This window comes from Bubalus bubalis, chromosome 2 (assembly GCF_019923935.1).
Source record: "Bubalus bubalis isolate 160015118507 breed Murrah chromosome 2, NDDB_SH_1, whole genome shotgun sequence".
In the NCBI taxonomy this organism is placed as follows: Eukaryota; Metazoa; Chordata; class Mammalia; order Artiodactyla; family Bovidae; genus Bubalus; species Bubalus bubalis.
The window spans coordinates 158,899,473-158,923,501 of NC_059158.1; the positions used below are offsets into that span (position 1 = coordinate 158,899,473).

General features: G+C 51.5%; 2 protein-coding genes across 12 annotated transcripts; one reads left to right on the forward strand and one right to left on the reverse strand.

Moving 5' to 3' along the window:
• Window positions 1-302: 302 nt before the first annotated feature.
• Window positions 303-19,788, reverse strand: ZNF142 (zinc finger protein 142). Of its 4 annotated transcripts, none has more exons than XM_045164591.1 (10): window positions 19,646-19,788; window positions 19,238-19,390; window positions 15,968-16,278; window positions 13,233-13,832; window positions 11,818-11,952; window positions 9,854-10,683; window positions 7,294-7,466; window positions 3,411-6,333; window positions 2,545-2,650; window positions 303-1,175 (listed from the first exon to the last, which is right to left on the reverse strand). In XM_045164591.1, the coding sequence occupies exons 3-10, from the start codon at window positions 16,245-16,247 to the stop codon at window positions 706-708; spliced, it is 5,517 nt and encodes a 1,838-aa protein (XP_045020526.1). In that variant the 5' UTR covers window positions 16,248-16,278; window positions 19,238-19,390; window positions 19,646-19,788; the 3' UTR covers window positions 303-705. The 4 variants fall into 4 exon arrangements, with proteins under 4 accessions (XP_045020526.1, XP_045020527.1, XP_045020524.1 ...); XM_045164592.1 differs by lacking the exon at window positions 19,646-19,788 and adding an exon at window positions 19,558-19,638; XM_045164589.1 differs by lacking the exon at window positions 19,646-19,788 and having other exon boundaries at window positions 7,294-7,471; window positions 9,859-10,683; window positions 19,238-19,639.
• Window positions 18,963-23,715, forward strand: LOC102395153 (mitochondrial chaperone BCS1). Of its 8 annotated transcripts, none has more exons than XM_006048161.3 (8): window positions 18,963-19,083; window positions 21,218-21,586; window positions 21,685-21,824; window positions 22,040-22,234; window positions 22,455-22,518; window positions 22,746-22,915; window positions 23,142-23,259; window positions 23,403-23,715. In XM_006048161.3, the coding sequence occupies exons 2-8, from the start codon at window positions 21,267-21,269 to the stop codon at window positions 23,653-23,655; spliced, it is 1,260 nt and encodes a 419-aa protein (XP_006048223.1). In that variant the 5' UTR covers window positions 18,963-19,083; window positions 21,218-21,266; the 3' UTR covers window positions 23,656-23,715. The 8 variants fall into 8 exon arrangements, with proteins under 8 accessions (XP_006048223.1, XP_006048222.1, XP_006048221.1 ...); XM_006048160.3 differs by lacking the exon at window positions 18,963-19,083 and adding an exon at window positions 19,855-20,078; XM_006048159.3 differs by lacking the exon at window positions 18,963-19,083 and adding an exon at window positions 19,855-20,021.
• Window positions 23,716-24,029: the final 314 nt, after the last annotated feature.

Below are 24,029 nucleotides of genomic sequence, written 5' to 3' on the forward strand. Positions count from 1 at the left end.
TCCAGCAGCTGAGCTGGTCTGAGGATGCTGCTGAATTAAAGCTGCTTCTACGAGAAGGCTGAATGGGTAGCAATCCTCCCTCTACTGGAAGACAAAGGGACTTGGAAATAAGGAGCAGGCAAGGGCTAACTCAGGCTCTAGGACAGACAGAAGGCAGACCTGGTCCTGTTTCAGAACCAATCACTCAGCGAAGATGAAGGAGACAAAGGAGTGAAGGAAGCCTGAGAGGGGACAGGGCACACTGAGAGACAGCCTGGCAGTATTAAAGTCGGGGACATGGAAGAGTCTATATAAGCTACGAATCATTTAACCATGCTTTATGGAGCAGGGGGCACGACGGCACATGCGGTTAGATACAAATGTTTTCAGGATGCTGAGGAAATAGGAACTTGACACAGTTAAGAAGGAAAGAGATGAAATGGGTAATCCACGATCTTATAGCCAGGGACTTTGGTGGGGCGATGGTGAAGAAATTAAGCACACACAGGTCAAAAACACAGTGTGCCTCAACAGAAATCAATTTGTGGTCCAGATCTCGCTTTTACATCAACTTCCAAGTACTACGGGCCAGATTCCCAGGAGGGTTCCAGCCTCATTTATGCCCTGAAGCCAGCCCCTCCCACAGCCCTGAGCTCCTCAGGCTAGCTCTGGGTCCAGTCTGCACATGGGTCCACACCCTCCTCGTGTCTGGGAGGTGGGGGGTGCTCAGCCCTCAGGTCCAGTGGGCGGAGCAGCAGGAGCGGGCGGGCCAGGGTCTTCCAGTTGCACGTCGTGCAGATGCACCGTGGGAGTGGTGGGGTCTTTGCCCACGCCTTGGTTGGGGTCAGCCTGGTCAGGGTGGTGCCTGCGCACATGCTTGACCACCTGGAATTTCTGCTTGGCCTTGTAGCTGCAGAGGCGGCAGAAGAAGGGGTGGCGGTCGGTGTGGGTGAGGGCGTGATGGCGCAGGCCGGCGGCCCAGCGGAAAGCCCGGTGGCACACGTTGCACACGTAGGGCTTGGCCTCACTGTGCTTGCGCAGGTGGGTGCGCAGCAGGAAGCGCGTCTTGAAGGCTTTGCCACACTGCTCGCACATGAAGGCCCGAGCTTCCCGGTGCCGTGTCTCCTGGTGCACGCGCAGTGCGTCGGCCCGGTTGGTGCAGTACTCACACTCGGGACACTGGTATGGCTTCAGTCCTGTGGAACAGGGGAAGGACAGGGAACGGGTTGCCACTGAAAGAGGTGGAACAAGGATCCGTGGACCAGAAGTGCCACTGTGATCCTGGCACATAAGGAACGCAGCCAGCCAGCTGACAAAGGACCATGTCTCTGACATGTTCCGATCCTGTCTAATGTGCTCCCGTTCTTCCACACAATCCCTTGTAGACAGTGGGTGCTCAATGGATGCTGGTAACTAACTGGACCCCTAAGTAGCCATCTGACAGCAATAAAGACTCAAATATACTAAGTTTTCTACATGCGGAATTCCAACCCCCTTTTGGTCCTGGGTCTTCCTCCCAAACCCCCACATCAAGGCCACCACGAGAAAACCACCAGAGAAATCCCAGCTGAGGGACCTTCCACAGAATCCCTGAGCAATCCTCAGAATTGTCAAGGTCATCAAAGTACAGGAAGTCTGAGAAACTGTGCGTCCCAGAGGAGCCCAAGGAGACATGACAACTCAAGGTCGTCGTGGGGAAAAGCAAGACAAGTGAAATCAACTCTGGGCTTCCCTGGTGGCTCAGATGGTAGAGACTCTGCCTAGAGTGCGGAAGACCTGGGTTCGATCCCTGAGTCATGAAGATCCCCTGGAGGAGGAAATGGCAACCCACTCCAGTATTCTTGCCTGGAGAATCCCATGGACAGAGGAGCCTGGTGGGCTACGGTCCATGGGGTCGCGGAAAGTCGGACACAACTGAGCGACTTTCACTTTGGTCTTAGAGTACTCATGGAACTGGGAATCTATTTAAATACAATTCCTTGTTCAACTCAGGAAGTAAAAGAAAATACTTAAGAGGGGAGAGGTAGAGGTAAAAGGTAGTGGCATCCATAGAAGCAGAGGGTCTTGAAATGCACCTGGTTAATTCCCTTACAGGGTGGGCCATATGCAGCAATCAAGACACACCATCATTAACCCATCTCTGAGAACCTGTGGTCCATGAACTCTACTCAGGAGGGAAAAAAAGGACAAGTTAAGACAGGCAAGCCCTCTACTTTCTCCTCCTCACTCACAATAGTTCCATCCTGTTTCGACAGGAACCAGGTAGATCTGGCTCCTCATGCTCAAGTTGGGGGTTCTCAACAGGAAGGGGGTGACCGTGTGCCACAATCCCCTGGGAAGGTTTTGCAAAGCACACATGCCCAGACCCCCAGGTTCACCTCTCCTGATTCTGATAGGCTTTCAGTGGGTTGGGAAGTTATTCTGGCTTTTCAACTGACCCACTACCTTGATGTGAAAACTGATATGCACCCCAAATCTGCATAAGGACATACACCACCTCGGGGAGGCTGGGTGTGCCAGGGCACAGGGGAGCCCCTCGGGCCCGTGGAAACCACGCAGACTCACCTGTGTGCTTAGTCATGTGGTACTTGAGCTGGTTGACCCACTTGCACTTGTAGCCACAGTCAGGGCACAGATACTTCCGTTCCTCCTTGTGGATCCGCATATGGTACTGGAGGAGAGAAGAGCAGAGAGCACCCAGAGAACATGTGCCTAATGGGTACTCACTGGATGTGGAAATAGGACTAACAGGCAGAGAAACTGCTGGCAGATAATCCTGTTCCCTGCACCAAGCCGACCTATTCCCCCCACTGCCAATCAGGTCCCCTAGGCCAGTCACTTGGACACCACCTTGATCCATTTGGCCAGTCTCAGGTATACCCAATCTCAGCTCTGCCACTCATTTAGCTGTGTCTTTGGGCAACCTAACCCCTAATTCTCAGTTTATTAATCTGTAAAATGGGAAACAGTGAAAGCAACTATATTTCATATTTTCATAAGGATTAAAATTAATGCCCAACATACAGTATAAGTGATCAAAAAATGTTAGCTATTATTATCTAGATTATCTACAACCTATTACATGGCTTTATCGTATGCCAAGCATATATTACGGAATTTTTTTTTTGGTTACGTGGCATGGGGGATCTTAGTTCCCTGACCAGGGATTGAACCCATGCCCCCTGCACTGGGAGCACAGAGTCTTAACCACTGGACCACCAGGAAGTCCTTGAATTCTACCTTTGTAACAACCCTATGCAATATTATCCCCTTTTCTCACAGATGAGGAACCTGAGGCTTGGAGAAGTTAAGGGACTTGACCCAAGTCACAGAGCTAATACTTGGAAGAACCAGGATTAGAGAACCTAGGTGGTTTTAACTCTGCAGCCTGCTTTCCTTCCGTTTCCGGACCCCATGGCCCCTGACCTTACCTTGAGGCGAGAGGGGTCCGCACAGGCATAGGGACAGAGGTGACAGCGGTAGGGCTTTTCCCCAGTGTGGATACGGCTGTGCCAGGTGATCTTCTGCCGGTTCTTGGTGCTGTAAGCGCAGTCCGTGCACTTGTAGAGCCGGGTGCCCCCATGCCCTTTCACGTGGTGATCGAGCACCAGCTGGTGGCGGCAGGCAAAGTCACAGAAGGGGCAGCGCAGAGGGGGCTGACCAGAGTCCCCCTCCCGGGCTGAGGCTGCCGCTGCCTCGGAAGTCTCCTCGTGCTGTTCCAAGTAGTGCTTCACCAGGCCCACCCGCTCCCGGGCAGCAAAGTCACAGAGCTGGCAGCGGTGGCTGAAATGCTGCTGCCTCCGGTGCTCGTCCAGTGCCGGCCGGCTGGGGAAGGCCTCCTGGCAGGCCCCACACTCGAGCCGGGGGTGCTGCTTCCGGGTGTGCCCCCGTAGGCTGGCGGGGCTGGCGCACAGCAGCCCGCAGCGGGTGCAGTGCAGGGGGCCCTCAGTGGCCTCCGCCGGAGAGCCAGGGGTGGGCAGCGTGGGCTCTGGATGCCGGCGCAGCGCGTGCTGCTTGAGTGCGGTCTCGGAGCTGAACTGGGCCTCGCACTGAGGGCAGGCAAAGGCCGGGGTGCCCTGGTGGCAGCTGTTGACGTGGCGGGTGATGTCATGGCGGAGGTAGCCGCTGTAGTCACAGAGGGGACAGAAGTGGGTGGGCGTTTTGTCGTGCACCCTCAGCCGGTGCAGGCGCAGTTTGGAGTTGGTTCCGAACGTCTGAGGACAGGAGTTGCAGCGGATGCGGCCAACCCCTGTGTGTCGGGACTGGTGGGCCTCGAGCCGGTACCGTCGGGTGGTGGAGAAGTCACAGAAGGGGCACTGATGCGGCTTCACCCCCTCGTGCTTCAGCCGTCGGTGCTGCTGCAGGCACCGGCTCTGCTTACAGGTGAAGCCACAGTCCCCGCACTGCAGAGGGGGCCGGGGGCCTCGGGCCGGGGTGGCGGCGGGGTGCCGGCGCTTCTGGTGGAGCTTCAGGGCAGCAGGAGCGGGAGCAGTGAAGGGGCAGAGGCCGCAGCGCAGCTCTCCAGAGGGCTCCAGGGGACAGCCCCGGGTCTGGTGAGTCCGCAGAGCCCGCTCCTGCTGACAGCTAAAGGGACATGTGGGGCAGGAGAAGCGGGCCGCCTTCTGCTTTGGCAGCAGAGCCGGCTCCCCATCCCCTGGGCTGCGCTCTGTAGTCCCACCGCTCAGGGGTGCAGAATCCCTGCTGCTCAGTGGGGACAGGGCAGACTGGGTCTGGACGGCCCCTCGCTTTCCTCCCCAGCCACGTCCACCCCGGCAGCCCTCAGCCACGTGAGAGGTGATGGAGGAGAGGCGAGAGCAGAGGAACGCGCATGAGTTGCAGTGAAACTTGCCCTGCTCAAAGTGGAACTTCTCAGGGGCCTTTGAGGGCAAGGAGTCTCCCACAGGAAGGACTGTAGAGCCAGAGAGCAAGGCAAGAGGCTCCCCTATCTTCTCTGGCTCTCTAGAAGGCTCAGGAGCATCTCTTGGGAGCATGATCTCTTCTAATGGTGCAGCTGGGGGCTTCCCACCTTCTGCATCCTCTGAGGCCGCGGTGCTTGGGGGCAAAGGCTGCAGAGTGATGGGTGAATCTGGTCTGGGCAAGCCCTTGTTCTTTCTGAGCAGAATTGGGCACTTCTTCAGCAGGTGTGTGCTGAGGCCACGCTGCTGCTTAAAGCTAGCACCGCACTCGGGGCAGAGCAGGGGCTCTCGGCGGCCCTGGCACCCAGCCCTGGAGTGCAGACTCAGGGCTTTCTCCCGGCGGGTGATGAATGGGCAGTGTGGGCAGCGGAAAGCTCTCCCCTCTGCCTGAATCACGACCATCTGGACTCGCCCTTCTAGCACCAGTGCCTCTGCCTGCTCTTTGTCCTGCCTCCTTAGGGCCTTGAGTAATGACTCGGATTCAGGGAGCTGGGGCAGAGGTGCTGTCTCGGTGGCTGTAGTTGCCTTGAAGGTTCCCACCCAGCCATCTGGGGGCTCCTCTGAGGAAGGAGGATTGGTTGGGGGCTGAGAGACTGACTTTTCCAGAATGGGTTCTTCAGCACCCAAGTCAGAAGTTCCAGCACCCTCAAAGGTAGACAGCTCTGTCAAAGTTCCCTCTGGCCCTTCCAGGCTCAGGGGCCCTGGGGGGTCCAGGGGCCTGAACTCCACAGGAACTGTTTCGGTGACTTCCTCAAGGGGCGGGTCAGCCACAGGTCCCAGCTCGACTCCCAGGGCCTCGAGGTGTAGTGTGCAGCTGCCCTCGTCTACCTCCACTGGACTGGGGCTGCCAACGAGGTCATCCCCCTGGGGAACCTCGCTGCTGTCCTGTTTCCCAGCACTGCCCTCCTCGCTGGTCTCTGGCAGGGCCTGGATCAGGGTGGGGTCCATCACAGGCCCGGGATCATGGTCCGGCCCCTCAGGCTGGGCAGACGGTTGACTTGCAGTCTCTGAGTCTGGTGAGGTTGTTGGGCACTGCCTGGCCCCTTCTGGCTCCTGGCTGGCACCGCGGAGCTGCCAGACCTGGTCGCCGGGCACGTAGCCATGGGCCTTGCGCTTGTGGAAGAAGAGCGTGGTGTTGCTGAAGGTGCGGTAGTCACAGAGGGCACAGCGGAACTCGCGGAGGCGGGTGTGCTTGCAGTTCTCGTGGCTCAGCAGCGCCTGCTTGTGGCGGCTCTGGTAGCTGCAGTAGCGGCAGGGGTAGAGTGGCACTGGAGTCCCCGGGTGGTGCTGGGAAGCCATGTGCTTCTGCAGCTCGTACTTCCGCTTACAGGCGAAGGCACACACCTCACACATCAGGGACTTGCCCTGGTGCCGCAGTTTGTGGCTGCTCAGCTGATCAGCCCGGTGGCAGCGATAGGAGCACTGGTTGCACTGGTATCTGGCAAAGAGGGAAAGATCACAATTATTAAGTTAATCATAGCCACTACCAGTCACTCATAAATTCATACCATGGGCCAGGTTCCACATTTACTTGTACATGTGTCATCTGATTTAAAACATTTTCTTAAAAGTCTTTATTAAATTTGTTACAATATTGCTTCTGTTTTGTTTTGGTTTTTTGGCCGTGAGGCATGTGGGATCTTGGTTCCCCAACAAGGGATCAAACCCATACCTGGTGCATTGGAAGGCAAAGTCTTGACCACTGCACTGCCAGGGAAGTCCCTTGTCATCTAATTGAATCATCTTTTCTGCTACCCTATGAACTAGGTATCTCCATTTTATCAGTAAGGAGACTAAGGCATAGAAGTTAATAACTTGCCTCAAGTTACAAAGGAAGTGAAGGGCAGTGACAGTCTAGCTTCAGGGCTTGTATTCTAACTCTTAATCTATGTTTCTTCCTAAAGGGAAGATATGAATCAGCAAACTTCTGCAGACTTCCAGGGTGCTGACATGGCTACAGCCCCTCGGGCAGGTTTCTGCACCGAGTTCCCATTCTCCACAGAGGAGTGAAAGCTAAGGAGACACTCCCTAGCCAGCTGAACCCACTGGTCAGAGGGGAACTTGACAGGATGTGGAAGTGCCAAGGTCGGGGTCACAAGCATAGCCCATCTGTCACCAGGACTGGGCTCAGAGCTCAAATGACACCTCAGTCTCGGGGCCTCTCCTCTGGGTCTGCGCTCCCTTCCCTGAGCCCAGAGAGGTCTCACTGGGCTCAGGTCTCAGCCTGGCCCACAGGCAGGGATCAGTTGGAGGCAGTGGAACAGAGATGACAGGAGCAGAGGGGTGTGAGGAGGAGTCTCTCGGAGCCAGAAGAGAGACGGGGCTGGGAGCCGACTTCAGCCAGCTTAACCCCCGGCCACTGGGGGAGGGAGGGAGGGAGGCACACGTGCGCGCGTGCCTGAGGTCGCCTGCGTGCTTGCGCATGTGCACGCTGAGGTAGTGCTTCCACTTGGTGACGTAGCCGCACTCAGTGCACATGTAATCCTTGGTGCTGGAGTGGGTCAGCATGTGCTTGGACAGGTAGCTCACGTCTCGGCAAGTGAAGTCGCACAGTTCACACTTGTGGGGCTTCTCTCCTGTGGGGGTGGGGTGAATGGGGAGAGGACACAGGTCAGACATGGACCAACTGAGGATGCCCTGATGCCCGGCAGGAGTGGAAGCTGAGGTGCTGATGGCAGAGTCAACTGCCCCATGGCCCTCTCGGATGACCACACCTCCACCCCGAAACCAGGGAAGATGGGCGGAAACAAAGACCCAGCTTTTTTCAAAGTTGGTTCTAGATTTGTTATACAGCTTGCTGGCACTGGTGGCCAACTGCTCCACTTAGCCCAATCCACTTCGTTTTGTGGAAGAGGAGGAGGAAAAAATTAGGTAATATGACATAGTGGTTAACTCTGGAGTCCAACACAGTCACAGAGATATTAATAGCTGACATTTACACAGTGCTCACTATGTGCCAGGCGCCTTTCTGAGCACTTAATCAAAATGCCTCCCCTTACTGAATCTTCACAACAGCCCCACGAGGCAGGTGTTCTGATTACCCCATGTTACAGAGGAAGAAGCTGAGGCACAGAGAAACCATAGAGCTATTAGGCAGTGGTTGAAATTCCAGTTTACTACTGTGTGGCCTTGGGCAGGTCATTTATCCCCTCTAAGTCTCAGTTTCCTGGTTTCCCAAAAGGTGGGGGGAGGGGAGGGACACAAAAATACTGACCTCACACAGTAGACATAAAGTTTAAATAAGATGCCCCAGAGGACTCCAGGACGAGCTGTCCGTGTAAGCTGGTCAAGACCTGGCACTGACTGGTGAGGCTGGGGCCATATTCCTTTCAACACCTTTCCCTGAGGCCCCTGCTACCCACTCAGCTTCTCCCCTGGTGGTGAAAGAAAAGCAACCAGCTGGCTCTGGTTCTAATACCAGCTGGTTGTGGGATCCTGAAACAGGCCATTTAAATGTTCAGGGTCTCTCATCTTTACCTGCCTCCCTCACAAGATTGTTATGAATAATAAATATGAAAGAACTCTGTAAACTGTAAAGGGAAAGGGAAGTCGCTCAGTCGTGTCCGACTCTTAGCAACCCCATGGACTACAGCCTACCAGGCTCCTCCATCCATGGGATTTCCCAGGCAAGAGTACTGGAGTGGGGTGCCATTGCCTTCACAAACATCTCAGAGACATTATGGGCTCAGTTCCAGACCACTGCAGTAAAGCATATACTGCAACAAGGCGAATCACACAAATTTTATGGCTTCCCAGTACACATAAAAATGTTCTGTTCACATGCTGCACTGAAGTCTATCAACTGTGTAATAGCATTCTAACAAAACAATGTGCATGCCTTGATTAAAAAATACTGCTAAAAAGTGCTAACCATCACCTGGCAATGCAAGGTTGCCACAAACTTTCAATTTATAAAAAACATAGTATCTGCTAAGAATAATAAAGTGAAGTACAATAAAAGAAAACATGCCTATATTGATGTGAGGTTTTAGGAAAGGCCCCCCCAAATGAGATTTTGTGACAAAAGCCTATATAGTAATGAACTGTTTAATGGGAACAACAATGGCTTTGCCACAAGCTGCCTAAAAACTGTCCTCCCAAACTAAAGAATCTTTGATGAGATTTCTTTTAAATGTCTGGTCAATCCACCGATACTTACATAGAGATCACAAATGGGCAGATGCTATATAGCCAGGGAGCCTGATTTGGTTTTTACTCAAAGTACCAGTAATGCTGATAACGAATTAAAAAGTCTGAGTTGAAAAACCTGCAACTTTCAGGTCATGAGACATGATCATCTTTCAGTGTCATGGCTGCCAAGACTGTACCATATAAGGATGGCTCAGTCCCGTCAGCCCCATCTCTCACAGCACATCACAGAACTAGAGTTACAAAGACAGGCATCTGTCCTGGTTTGGGCTTCTTTGCTTTAACAGGCTAGGTAAACATGCCTGACTAGGGGTGGGCAGAACCCACCAGGGCATTAAAGGTGAGGCACAAGAGCACAGGGTCTGAGGAAAGTGAAAGTGAAGTTGCTCAGACGTGTCCAACTCTTTGCGACCCCATGGACTGTAGCCTACCAGGCTCCTCCGGCCATGGAATTTTCCATGCAAGAGTACTGTAGTGGGTTGCCATTTCCTTCCCCAGGGGATCTTCCTGACCCAGGGATTGAACCCAGGTCTCCCGCATTGCAGGTAGATGCTTTACCGTCTGAGCCACCAGGGAAGCCCCTGGGTCAGAGGGCCTGAATTCAAACCCCAGCCTGACCACTTTCTGAGTTGATGGACTTTCAGCTTAAGGCTCATTTGTGAACTTCAGATGCTAGATTTACCTCATGAGTCCTATGCAATGTATGCAAAGCCCCACCATGTGCCTGGCACACACGGAAAGCTCCCATTTGCCGCCATCATCACCGTCATCGCCCCCACTACATGGAGCGAGGGAAGGGCGGAAGCCACCTCACCGGTGTGCAGCAGCATGTGGCGGATGAGCACCCTCTTGTGGGCGGTGGCAAAGCTGCACTCGGGGCACTGGTGGATCTTCTCGTGAGCGTGCATCTTGCCCACATGGTCCTGGTAGGCCACCGGGTTGAAGGTGGCAAAAGGACAGAAGGTGCAGCGCAGCTCTTCACTGCCCGGGTGGCCCTGCTTCTTGTGTTTGCGGAACAGGTGCTTGTTGGAGCAGGCGAAGTCACAGTGCGGGCAGTGGAAGGCATAGTGGCTCTTATGGTGGGCTTCCATGGCTTCCACCGTGGCGAAGAGCATGGGGCACGAGTGGTGGCGGCACTCCACGGCCCGCACCCCGTGGGTCTCCTTCAGGTGCTTCATGAAGGCCTTGCGGTCGGGTGCCGTGTGGCCGCAGCCCTCCTGGAAGCAGCGGAGGGGCTGTGGCTCAGCCGCGGCAGCCACGGTGTGGCTCTTGAGGTGCTCCTTCAGGGCCTGGCTGAGGCGGAACTCCTCCCGGCAGACGGGACAGGCGTAGGTGTCCGAGTAGAAGTTGGAGATGTCCTCGTGCATGCTGGCCATGTGGCGGTTGAGGGCATTCCTCTCCACGGCACTGTAGTGGCACAGTGGGCAGCGGTGGGCCTTCTGGCCCAGCTCCCGCAGCAGGTGGGTCTTAAGCTTGCTCTTACTGGTGAAGAACTTCTGGCAGTTGGGGCACTGGAGACTGGGGTCTGGGAAGTGGAGGTGTAGGTGCTCCACCAGGTGAGTTCGCTTCTTGAAGCAGCGCTTGCATTCTGGACACATGTGGGTCTTGAAGAGGGACTCGGTGCCAGAAGCTATAGTGCCTGGGAGAGGGAAAAAGGAGGGGAGGGTTGACAATGAGATTCTTCAATAGGCCAGGGACTGACCATATAATAGGAGAACCACAGTCTGCCCAGACAAAACATGCACGCCTGCATGGCCTTGCTCCTTTCTCTCCAGGAAACCAAACAGTAGCATCTCAAACTCTGCAGGCTCAAAGAGGAGACAAGACATTCAAATATTTAGAGAAAGAAAATCACAAGGACTTCTCAGACCATGCTGTGGCCTGTAAGAAGTGCTTCACCCAGCCACCCTCTATTCCTAAGACTCTATCCAGAAAAGCTCAAAAGAACAATCTTGATGGAACATTCTTGTCCCTCCTGCCCTCCATGGGGGCAGTTGGAAGAATCAGGAGGGCTGGTTGGAAGGAGAAGGACCTCACAGGGAGTGAGCAGAGGGAAGACAAGGTAAAGTACTCTTACTTCTGAATACTCCGGTCAGAGAGCTGGTAATACATATAATCAGATCCTTCCTGGTCATCTGTTGGTAAATATGCTCCCTGTGGGAATGGGCTTCAAATGCTGTTCTACTCAGATGGAAAACTGGGAATGCAAGGGTTCAGAAATGCAGTCTTAGGGGGCTCAATGTCAGACAAGACAGGCTGCCAGTTGCTAACCTCTGGCATCTTCATACTATGAATATCACCCTCTCTCTCCTCACAGAAGAGCCTTCTGCCTGAGGAAAACCAACTCTGAAAGCAAATGCTATTTACCTTTCCCCGCATCACCAGGGGCTTCCCAGGTGGTACCAGTGATAAAAAACCTGCCTGTCAATGCAGGTAGATGTAAGAAGCACAGGTTCAATCCCTGGGTTGGGAAGATCCCCTAGAGGAGGGCACAGCAACCCACTCTAGTATTCATGTCTGGAAAATCCCATGGATAGAGAAGCCTGGCAGGCTAGGAGGTCGCACAGAGTCAGACTGAAGCGACTTAGCCCGCATGCACTGTGTCACCAGGGACTGTGCCCATCTATCACTTCCCCAGTAGCTGTGTCGAAGAAGAATGTTAGCAACGGAAGGATGTGAACCAAAACTCAGAAAACCAAACCCCAGAGCCTCAATGCCAGGCCCTCCAAGTCTGTTCCTCCCCACCAAGAGGTTCAAGCCCATCAGGCATTACCTTCCAGCTCCATGGCTTTCTGGGAGCTCTTCTGGCTACCACGCTCCTCTTCCTCCTCTTCCACTGACTCCTGCCCAGGTGAGGGTGCTCCTGTCTCCTCTGAAGGCTCTCCCATTCCTGGAGGCACTTTGGGAGCTGCAAGTGCAAAGAACTTGATGACTAGAGAAGCCAGCGCAGCACTGAGTGCTTGAATTTCCCTCTTACTGGCCGGGAAGAATCACCTCTCACTGTGAAGCGTAAGAAAATCCTGGGTTCTAAGCACATACGTTTATTCCCACGGGGACAGAAAGACCAGGAGCTAAGCTGTTAGTAATGCTCCAATCTAAAGTAAATCAAGGGCTTCACTAGTGGCTCAGACAGTAAAGAATCCATCTGCAATGCGGGAGACCTGGTTTCCATCCCTGGGGTGGGAAGATCCGCTGGAGAAGGGAACAGCTACCCACTCTAGTATACTGGCCTGGAGAATCCCATGGACAGAGTAGCCTGCCAGGCTATAGTTCATGGGGTCACAAAGAGTTGGACATGACTGAGCGACTTTCACTTTCACAAAGTAAATCAAACCTCAGATAACACCAAACTCAGACCCCTTGAAGGTAAGAGCTTTGAGGTCACTGGAGTGGGGAGAGGGGCACAGAGTAGAGGAGGACAGACTAGACTGTACTTCCTTGACTCAGGTCTCCAGGGCTAACAGCTGGTGGCTCAGTGCGGGCAAATATCCCTGACGTCTAAACGTCTACTGAGAAATCCAACTTAGCAATTCAGGGACATAGCCTGCTCTCCAAACCCATTCCTTCTATTCCTCAATAGAGACAGCTGCCACTGTAAGGCAAAGATGTATGATTTTTTCATTCCAGGAAAGAAGAATCTTCTGTTTGCCCCAGAGCACAAATCAGTGTTAGCAAGCCAAATTCTCTCATCAGAACCCTGGCCCTGCTGGTCTGATTTCTCTATTTCCTCCTGCTCCTCTACTCACCTCACGCTCTCTTTTTGAGACCAAGAGGAATAAGAATCATTGAAGCACCACCTCCAATGAAGATTTCTTTTTAAAATAACCCCAGCTTCTCCTGCCCAATTCCACTTGCTCTAACAGGAGTCCACAGGCATTCCACCAGTGGATATAGCCACTGATGGGCAGGGCAATTTAGCTTCTGCCCTCTAAAGTTCTAAGATGGATCAGAAGAGATGTTGGTTAAATCACTTCAGTGCAGCCTAAGCCAATCTTCAGTCACTGCCTGCCTGGTCCAGGATGTCTAGATGCCCTCCCACATCAGTCAGTAATCCTGACCTCCTGAGCTACTACTCTGGATTCTCTTAAATTCATGCATGCATTCATGGCATCTGTAACAACTGCCTCTTCTACAGACCAACTGCAGCTGTGTTCCAGGCAGGAGACTGCTGGGCCCTTGACCTCATACCTGGCAGTAACTCCTGGGAAGGAAGACCCGTTACAGCATACAGTTCTCGCTGCGTCCCAGCCCCATGACTCCGCTGATGCTGCCGGAAGAGTTTGACGTTGGAGCCCACGAAGCTGCAGCGGTTGCAGTGGAAAGGGTAATGGGTCTGCCGATGCAGCTCCATGCCCTGCTGGCTCCCAAAGAGCAGGGGGCAGCCCCGGAAGGAACAGGGCACCGGAAGCGCTCTGTGGGTCAGCCTCAGGTGCTGGTGGAGCTCCTTGCGATCTTCAGTGGAGAACACACAGCCAGACTCTGGGCAGGAGAAGGTGTCGGGGGTGCCCCAGTGCATCTTGAAGTGGCTCTTCAGGGCCTGGGGTTGGGCAAACTCTTGTCTACACACAGGGCATGGCAGGGGGCTATCTGGTGGGCTCTGGACCTGCAGAGGGCTGGGGAGGGTGAGGTTGCTGGGGGGCAGCTCTACAGAGCAGGGTGGGGTAGGGAGGCCCTGCACGGGCTGCATAAGGGTCTCAGTGCACTGGTGCAAGGCCAGCAGAGTGGGCTCTGCGAAGCTCTGCTCACAGCGCTCACAGAAGTACACCTCCATCACCTTTACCAGGACACCTGTAGGCAGAGGACCGGCAGAGAAAGGCACAGAATCAGACAGAATGAGACTCAGAGGAGTTAGTTACCAGCAGAAAATATAAGTGGATCTTTTCATGTCTGCGGAATGGAGATGGACTTACGTCTGATTCTACACCTGACTGTAAGCCCCTAAGGTCAAGGACAGTCTATCTTACATGATACTCAGCACAAAATAGGCATTTCATAAATATTTGTGAAGTGAAAGTAACAAGCATTAACCAAATCCAAAAAGCATTAAGAAAAGGTGATATATTTTGCCCAAACGAAAAATTAGAAACTCTCACAAGAAGAAAATGACGATCTGGGGGTAATGTCTGTGACATACATGACAATATATATGTTTACTTTTATATTCTGTGAAAAGACTTTCAAATGCACAGTGACTCATAAAATGGAGGACAGCCTTTCTGAAATGAGCCAAATCACATTCATAGTAATTGCTGCCATTTCTTAAGTAATGGCAGGACCTTGACAAAGAAAGGCTTAGGAAACACTTTTACTTGGTCCTCCAAATGCCCTATGAGAAGAGGGACCTGGGATTCTGCAAGGTTAAGGCCACCATGCTTGTTAACAGTGGAGTCCAGGTTTGTCCTGCATTCTGGTAGTCTTTTTTCTCTTTATATTTTTCTTTGTTTAAATAAAAATTCAGTGCAACAGCACATCTATATAAGAATATCCACCTCCCAGTCTCACACACACAATTTGGTCTATATCTTTTCAGGCCTCATGGGGTCACATTTTCATAATTTTTTTTTTTCTACTTGCTATATATCAAAGATATTTTTATCTAAAAGTAGTACATTTAGATCTATCTCATATTTTTTTTTGTCCAGTTCACGATACTTCAGAGCATGGATAGAGCAAAATGAAATTACCCTTACTGATGGATATCTGGGTTGTTTCCAAATACTGTAAAGAAAGCTGCCCTACACATCCTTATTCCTGTATCTTTGTGTGCATATGTGACACATTCTATAGAACAGATACCTAGAAGTAGAATTACTGGGTCAGAATACACTCATTTAAATTTTGTTATGTGGATAAATTGACCTTCAAAAGATCACGCTAACTTATACTCTCCATAAACTATAAGATAGGGTCTGCTTCCCATAGCCTCACCAACACTAGTTTTATTAAAAAAAAAAAAAAAAGAAAGCTTAATTTTTGCCCAAGTGTTGCAAAACAGAAGTGGCACCTCATAGGTACTTTTAACTGGAATTTGTCTGTTAGTGAGATTATGGTTAGAGACTTTTTTTTAGTGAATTGCATGTAGGTTTCCCCCTCCCCCCTCCCCCCACCCTTTTTTTAAAAAACAAAACAAAACAAAACTGTTTCTTTTTCTCATTGTGCAGCTCTTTGAATTTTAAAGATATTAACTCTTCTTATATATTGCAAATGTCTTTCTAGGTTCCTTCTCAATTTATTTACTATTTCTTTCACCACATTAAAGTTTAGAAATGTTATAAGATCAAACCAGCTAATCTTTCCCAGTATTCTTTGCACACTGACAGGGAAAATTGGTACAACTGTAGCTGGAAGATGACAGTTAAAAAATAGGGAAGCTACCCAAAAATAAGAAGTTGTAGATGTAGGAAGAATAACAGGGAGAATCTTTCTTCTAACATAAATTGTTCAACTCCCAGTCATAACGCATGCCTTGGGAGTTATCCACAAGAAATCAGAGCAGGGAAATAGCAGATTACCTCTAGGAAGCCCTGCCAAGCCCTGGGTTTGGTAGAGAGAGGCTGGGCCTTTTGCTTAAACCCTGGCGGCAGTCCCTGGGTGGGAGGGTCAACGTGGAGAAAAGAATCCCTGAGGATGATAGCAGTAAGAATTGGGCAGAGGTGTCAGAAAGGTCTTCCCTCCTGGATTACTGCCTAGCAGACATAAAGCCCTTTCAGGGAGACTGCCAAGAGCTTGGTACAAGTTGTGCACCACCTTGCCAGCCTCCAATCAACATTCACCAACTGCAAATCAAATTACAACATCTCTAAGTATAAAAATAGGATGCTACCTTGTGTCTTCATCTTGTTTACAGGCAAGGATCAAAAATAGCACAGACAAAAAACTCAGGCTTGCTTATCCTACTGCCCTGCTAGCAACTGTGTTTATACCTGGAGTCTCTCCAGGAGCACCTGGGGACAGATTTCCAGCTACTGCTTCCACAATGATCTCCATGTTCCCTGTATCCTCTTCAGTGGCTGTGGCTTCTACCAACAGGCAGCCTGGGTCAGGAGGCAAAGGTGGAGGGTTCCCAGGACAGGGGCTATGGACAGGCTCTAGGATTCCATGGTTAGAGAGAGGTGGGGGGATCAGCAGTAGCTCAGGGCACAGTCCATCCATCTCCCCAGCGCTGTTGGCTGGCTGTGAGTTCAACACGGTGTCCGTCATCATCACCAGTTTCTGTGCTGTGGCCTCTTATATGCTGATAAACCAACCAGAAGAAAAATCGAACAACATATGATTAGATCTCTCACTTTCTTCCCAGTTGGGGTGGGTGCACAGCCCAATGCCTGCCGCAATTAGGCATATCCTTGCATGGCAGCATGCCATACCTAGTTAACATGGACATTTTCTTTTTAAGACAATGTTTACCTGGAGAAGGAAATGGAAACCCACTCCAGTATTCTTGCCTGGGAAATCTCATGGACAGAGGAGCTTGGGGGGCTACAGTCCAGGGCATCGCAAAGAGTTGGACACAACTTAGCAACTGAACAACAACAGCAACACACAATCAGATAGATTGTGATTTTTTTACTTTACAAAACTGTATTGGTTTTGCCATACATTGACATGAATCCGCCATGGGTGTACATGTGTTCCCCATCCTGAACGCCCTTCCCATCTCCCTCCCCATCCCCATCCCACCAGCCCCGAGGACCCTGTATCATGCATCGAACCTGGACTGGCGATTCATTTCACATGTGATAATTTACATGTTTCAATGCCATTCTCCCATATCATCCTGCCCTCGCCCTCTCCCACAGAGTCCAAAAGACTGTTCTATACATCTGTGTCTCTTTTGCTGTCTCGCATACAGGGTTATCGTTACCATCTTTCTAAATTCCATATATATGTGTTAGTATACTGTATTGGTGTTTTTCTTTCTGGCTTATTTCATCTGTATAATAGGCTCCAGTTTCAGGAAATATCTCTTGACAGAAATGTGGCATAAAATGGAAAGTGAAGTGACCTAGCAATATGGAATATAGAGTTTTGTAAGAAATTAAAATTTGTGTATAGAATAATAGTTGCAAATATTCAAACAATAAAGTCTATGGCTAAAGGAGAAAAACAAAAGAAGACAATGTTTAGAACAAAGGCATTAAAATGATAATAGTGGTCAATATAGCAACGAGACAAGAAATTGTGACCCATATACTAAACATTGTTTCTTGGAGCTAAGTGACCTTTGTCATATCAGTAAGCAATCTGGGTCTCAGTTCTCTTATCTGCAACAAAATTGGGTAGGGCCAAGCTATCAGGGATTCCCTGATAGCTCAGCTGGTAAAGACTCCACCTGCAATGCAGGACACCCCGGTTCAATTCTTGGGTTGGGAAGATTCACCAGAGAAGGGATAGGCTATCCACTCCAGTATTCTTGGGCTTCCCTTGTGGCTCAGTTGGTAAATAATCTGCCTGCAATGTGGGAGACCTGGGTTCGATCCCTGGGTAGGGATGATCCCCTGGAGAAGGGAAAGGCTACCCACTCCAGTATTCTGGCCTGGAGAATTCCATGGGCTGTATAGTCCATGGGGTTGCAAACAGTCAGACACAACTGAGAGACTTTCACTTTCACTTTCAAGGGATCTCAGAGGTCCCTTCCCCTCTTAACATCTTAGGATCTCACTATTCCTTAGCTCAAAGCCCTTCCTTCATGATCTGGTCCTGCTGCCCTCTCTAGATTCATCTTCCACCTCTCTCTGCAGAAGATCTCTGAGCCAGTGATTCAACTTTTCATTGATTTGCCCTTTCCCAGACTCACCACATTCTCTTCTGCTTCTATATACTATACATCTCTCAGCTTGCTGGGCCTTCTCCCCTTTGTCATCTCTCTTGTCTGGCTAACCAACTCCTAACTATCCTTTAAGAATCTGTACAGGGACTTCCCTGGTAGTCCAGTAGCTAAGACTCGTGCTCCCAATGCAGGGGGCCCTGGACAGGGAACTAGATGCCACATACCACAACTAGGAGTTTGCATGCCACAAGTAAGATCAAAGATAACTCAGACCTGGAGCAGCCAAATAAATAAATGTCACTTTACTATGATGGCATCCTGACACGGTTCATCTAAGTTTCTCTCTCTAGGGTCCTCATGGCACTTCGTACATAGTTCTATCAAAAACATGTCACACTGCACTACTGTTTACTTGTCAGTCTCCCTCCCTAGACTTGGAGCTTTCTGAGTGGATTTTACGGGAAGTTATCACTTCACTGAACATAAACCACAACAGCCTATGCAAGTCAGACAAGGGATTCTAATGAAGAACTGTGATGCAGTGGTAAAGAATCTGCCTGCCAATGCAGGAGACACAAGAGACATAAGTTTGATCCCTGCATCGGGAAGATCCTCCGGGGTAGGAAATGGCAACCTATTCCGGTATGCTTGCCTGGGAAATTTCAAGGACAGAGGAGCCTGATGGGCCACAGTCCATGTGGTCACAAAGAGCTGGACACAACTGAGCACACACTTACACACAGTTAAGAACTGAAGACACAGAGATGCAAGGCTAGGCTTCTACTAAGATAACAAACCAGAGGCGCCTTATGTATAAAGTAACACACCTTGAGAAATTTCTCATTCATTGACTATGACCTAATATTGAACACTGGAACTCAACTCAGAAGTGAATGTCAACTAAATTGCATATCCTGTTATACATTGCTAAAATTTGTTTGCGCTGAGTAATTAGGAATTAAGGATGATAGTATAATCACTCCATGAAACTGAGCCATGAAGGTCAGGGAAGGGGCGCCGAGGGCTAGAAAATCATTTTGTGGGTGAGAATTCTGCAACTCAAAGACTCAGATTAGGGAAATTCAGAAGGTGGTAGAGCAGCGCACTTCCGCCCTCAGAGGGTTCTCTGGAAACCACAGACTCCAGGTATCGCTGCTCTAAGGAATCTTCCAGCTCCAGTAATAATTGCCTTAACGGGGAGCCAAGGAGGAGGGGGTGTCCTCCAGACTGAGAACCGTCAGCCGCTGGAAGGCCAAGTGAGGTGGGACACAGGTGGGCACAAGAGAAGAAATGAGGTTATCTTCGGGGCAGCGGTACCGAGGAAAAGAAAGGACACATTAAGGCAGAGAGAAGGCCTGGGGAAAGGGTGAGATCGGGTCTGGGGACCAAGGCACCCCATTTCCACTTGCCTGTGGGCTCTACTCACCGCGTGGCCTTGGGCAGATTGTAGTCCCCTCGCTTCCCGGGCCGTCAGCTTTCCTGTTTGTAAAGTGGAGGCGAAGACAGCCTCCACATCGTTGGGCGGGAGCGGGAATCACTATTGCCGGCAAACGGGAAAATCGTTTTGTAACCTGCAAGGCTAAGGAGGGAGCATCGTCATGCTTACTGTCCTAAGGAGAGGCAGCGTGTAACCGGGTGGGGTCCACAGCAATGACGCCGGGGTTGCTGATCTGATGCGCCCGGGCCTCGCTCGTCGCCGCGCTCCCTTCTGCACTTCTCCCGAGCATTCCCATCGCCCAGGCCTACCCCTCATTCTGCGGTTTGAGAAACTTTTGCCTCCGGCCTGCTCCGCCCGCGCTCCCTATTAGTTCCCGCCCCGCAGCCTCCGGCTTACCTCCGGCCCTAGGCGGGCAGGAGCCTCATCTCTATGGTCGTCCAGCTGCTGGAGTGGCCTCCCGGGACTCTCTTTGTGCGACCGCCTTCGGCCCAGAAGCCTCTAGGACCGCGGCATATGGAGGCCGCTCTCTCTTTCTTTGTGAGGCTGGTGGAGTACTCTCTCTATGGTTCTTCCTATCGTTTCCCCCCGCCCCCACCTCCCCTCGCCCTGAAGCCCAAAGAGTACCATCGAGAGTTGTGGAGCAGAGTGGTGTGGCCGTCTCGGTGGGTGTGACGGGAAGTAGATGAAAGAACTCAGGGGCGAAGCCAAGTGGAGAGTGCCCAAAGAGCCGAGGGGTGAAACCATCGAGAGGAAGGGCCAGAGAGTCATGGCGGTAAGGGGGAGGAGTGACCGATTGCTGCAAACCACGCTGCTGGAGGCGCGAGCTGGGGTGTGGAGGGGGTTCGGGAGGAGGCTTCTGGGCGTCCGACAAGGACCGGGAGCTGAAAGGGCTTTGTCTGTGGCCTTCCACGCATAGGAATTTTGGAATTCTGGATCCTGTTCTGAGCTTCAGCAGAGTTCACTGCTGTCAGTTCACCGCACTGCGTGCCGGCATAAAGCAAACCGGCGAGGGGTCGGGTGAAGTGTGCTAGAAACGATTTGACCTCCTACCCACTTCGGGATCTTACAGCCTAGAATCAGGCCCAGTTACATTTTATTGCGGGGCGGGGAGTGGAATTCGGGGGAATCTCCGTGGAAAAGGTAGCAGATGGGCGGGATTTGAACTCTATAGAGATTGGAGGAAATAAAATGGGCATTCCGAGTCAAGGAGGAAGGAGGCTTGTATATTTGTTCAACAGAGAATATTGGGAACTAAGCTATTAAAGGTACATGGGCCCCGTGTTGTGGTGGCCGAGTTTTCACCTAATTCAGGGACCTGTTGAGAGCCAATCATTGGAGGTGCTGGAGTAGGGAAACTAATGGCATTGAAGCAGAGCCTTATGAAGAAAACTCTCGACCCCTGTATAGCAGTTTGGTGAAGCATGACCAAAGTGGAGATCCACTAAGATGCCACTTAAAGAATTAAAATTAATTTCGAAGAGACAGTTTAGATGGGAGGTAATAAAAGGGCTAAGAGGACATTAGAATGTAAAGTAGATGAAAGGATACCTGAAAGACGTGATAGCAAGGCATGAGGATATTGACAGATTGACAGAAGAGAGTAACTTCCCTGCTCATCCTGGCCAGTGGTCCCCTGTCTCAACTGATCCTAGGGACCACAAAAATGCTGTCCATCTATTATTCCTGAAGTCGGTTATATCATTCAGTCAAGTTTAAGGAATTCCAGGATAGTATCTGGCAGGACACAGGTATGAAACAGGATAATGAAAGGCAAAATGGGACAAGTGGCTCAGAGTCTCATCCCTTGGGTCCAACACCAGCCCCACCCCACGAAGGGAGGATATTGAAGCACATTGTAATACTGACCTGTCATTCCTCTCCCAGCTTCTGTGGGGCGGGAGAGGAATTTGAGTCCTTTTTTACAACTAATTAGTGCTTTATCCCATCTCTACTGCTCCCCATCTCCAGGTCTTGAAAATGCCTCGGGGCCTGTGAGGTTCAGTGTTTTCCTTTCAAGATGCCCCTCTCAGACTTTGTTCTGGCCCTGAAGGACAATCCCTACTTTGGGGCTGGATTTGGGCTGGTGGGTGTGGGCACTGCCCTGGCCCTGGCCCGGAAGGGCGCCCAACTGGGCTTGGTGGCATTCCGGCGCCATTACATGATCACACTGGAAGTCCCTGCTCGAGACAGGAGCTACGCCTGGTTGCTTAGCTGGCTCACCCACCACAGTACCCGAACTCAGCACCTCAGCGTTGAGACGACGTACCTTCAGCATGAGAGTGGCCGCATCTCCACTAAGTTTGAATTTGTCCCCAGCCCTGGAAACCACTTTATCTGGTAAGGCTGGAAGCCAGAGAGGGCTCTGAGAGTGGAAAAGAATGAGAGGAGGTGGACTTGACCTGTTTGTTCACCTCATTTTGCTCATTCTTATTCAGGTATCAGGGGAAATGGATCCGGGTGGAACGGAGCCGAGAGATGCAGATGATAGACCTGCAGACGGGGACTCCTTGGGAATCTGTCACCTTCACGGCTCTGGGCACTGATCGAAAAGTTTTCTTCAATATCCTGGAGGAAGGTGTGGGATGGCACAGACAGCCTTTTTGGGGGTGGGGGTTGGGGGGTGGCAGTTGCAGGGATGGAGTATTTGACATCAAAGGAAGAGAAGCTTGGAGAGGCGGAATAGGAGGATCTGGGCCCATGGAGCAGGGCCTGGGGACTGTTTGGGCACAGCTCTGCCTAGTAGCATGGCAAAGGGTAATTATGAGTTTTGTCTCATCTTCCCCCTCCCAGCTCGAGAGCTAGCCCTGCAGCAGGAGGAAGGGAAGACAGTGATGTACACCGCTGTGGGCTCTGAATGGCGCCCCTTTGGCTATCCACGCCGCCGCCGGCCACTGAATTCTGTAGTTCTCGAACAGGGTCTGACTGAACGAATTGTCAGAGACATCCGGGAATTCATTGATAACCCCAAGTGGTACATTGACAGAGGTGAGAAGCAGCTGAGGTCTTGGTGGCCAGATGGGGCAAATATAAAGCTCTATCCTCATTCCCAGAGATGAAAGGGAAAGAAAGGTTGCCTAAAAGGAATGATTGCTTCCAATGCCAAGGCCATCAGGCCTCCAGGGAGCAGGGTTGGGGATGAATGTGGACATCTAGGGCAGAGTACATGATTCATTTGCCTTGACGATCATCCTGGCTGTATTCCTAGGCATTCCCTACAGACGTGGCTACCTACTCTATGGGCCCCCTGGTTGTGGAAAGAGCAGTTTTATGTGAGTAGAGTCAAACTTGTCTTAACCCTCAAACTAGAGAGAAATTGGGCTGGTGGGGTTGGAAAGGGAAATAAATGTGGGGAACAGGAAAACATGAGACACATGGAGCACTAGTGTGAGGTGGTGGAAGGATTAGGCCTCAGATTCAAAGCTAGTACTGGGAGGAACAAGCAGTTGGACCCAAGGACCAGTTCCCAGCTTGCCAATTACCTATCACCCCTCCATAGCACAGCCCTGGCTGGGGAACTGCAACACAGCATCTGCCTGCTGAGTCTCACGGACTCCAGCCTCTCAGATGACCGGCTCAACCATCTGCTGAGCGTGGCCCCACAGCAGAGCCTGGTGCTCTTGGAGGACGTGGATGCTGCCTTTCTCAGTCGAGACCTGGCCGCCGAGAGTAAGTGAGGGGGTGTTCACGGCACAGCGGGGAGAGGGGGTATTTCTAAATGAGGAACAGTGGAATAAAGGAGAAATCCAGAGAGCAGGTGGAGGATACCTGGGTTAGCAATCAGAGTCCACTGGAGACATGGATAAGTAGGGGGCACGGTAAGCAGGGAGCAGAGAGGGGTGCTAATTTGAAGTAGGGCTGTGATCACTCATGCTTCCTCTATGCCTTCCTCCAGACCCAATAAAGTACCAGGGTCTAGGCCGGCTCACCTTCAGTGGCCTGCTCAACGCCCTGGACGGTGTGGCTTCCACCGAAGCTCGCATAGTATTCATGACCACCAACCACATCGACAGGTACGGAGTGAGGTACTCAGACCTGGAGGCGAGACTCCATCCCCCTCAGCCTCTCTGGAGGATCAGGAGGTTCGGAGGAACCATTTTGGGGGGTGCCAGTGGCACTGCTGCTCACGGCTGCTTTCACTGCCTTCTCTTTTTAGGCTCGACCCTGCCCTGATACGCCCCGGGCGAGTAGACATGAAGGAGTACGTGGGCCACTGCTCACGCTGGCAGCTGACTCAGATGTTCCAGAGGTTCTACCCAGGGCAAGCAACTTCCCTGGCTGAGAACTTTGCAGACCGTGTCCTTCAAGCTACAACACAGATCAGTCCTGCCCAGGTGCAGGGCTACTTCATGCTGTATAAAAATGACCCTGCAGGGGCCATTCAGAATGCAGAATCTCTGAGGAGTTGACAACTGGGCTGTGCCCAGCTTTCTTCTCCTCCAGAAGATCAATAAACACCTGCCAAGCTACTCTAGTGTCTGACTTCCCTCCTACCCCCCCCATGTTGGCACTTGAATAAAATCCTGGGGCTGTAAACATAGATGCCTCCAGGGACCCTCAGGTATCCACGTATACAAATGCTAGGGACACAGCCTGCCTAAGACAAGGTGGGAAGAAGAGAGACTGTAGTAAACAGGAAAGTACTATCCTCCACCTAAAGGTATTCAGATAGACAGAGAGATGTGGCTGCATGCACAGTGGCTTATGTAGCAGGGTGGGGCCTGCATATTCTGCTTAAATGTTGGCCTCTTCTAGTTTTCCTTGGAACCCACTATTCTAGCTG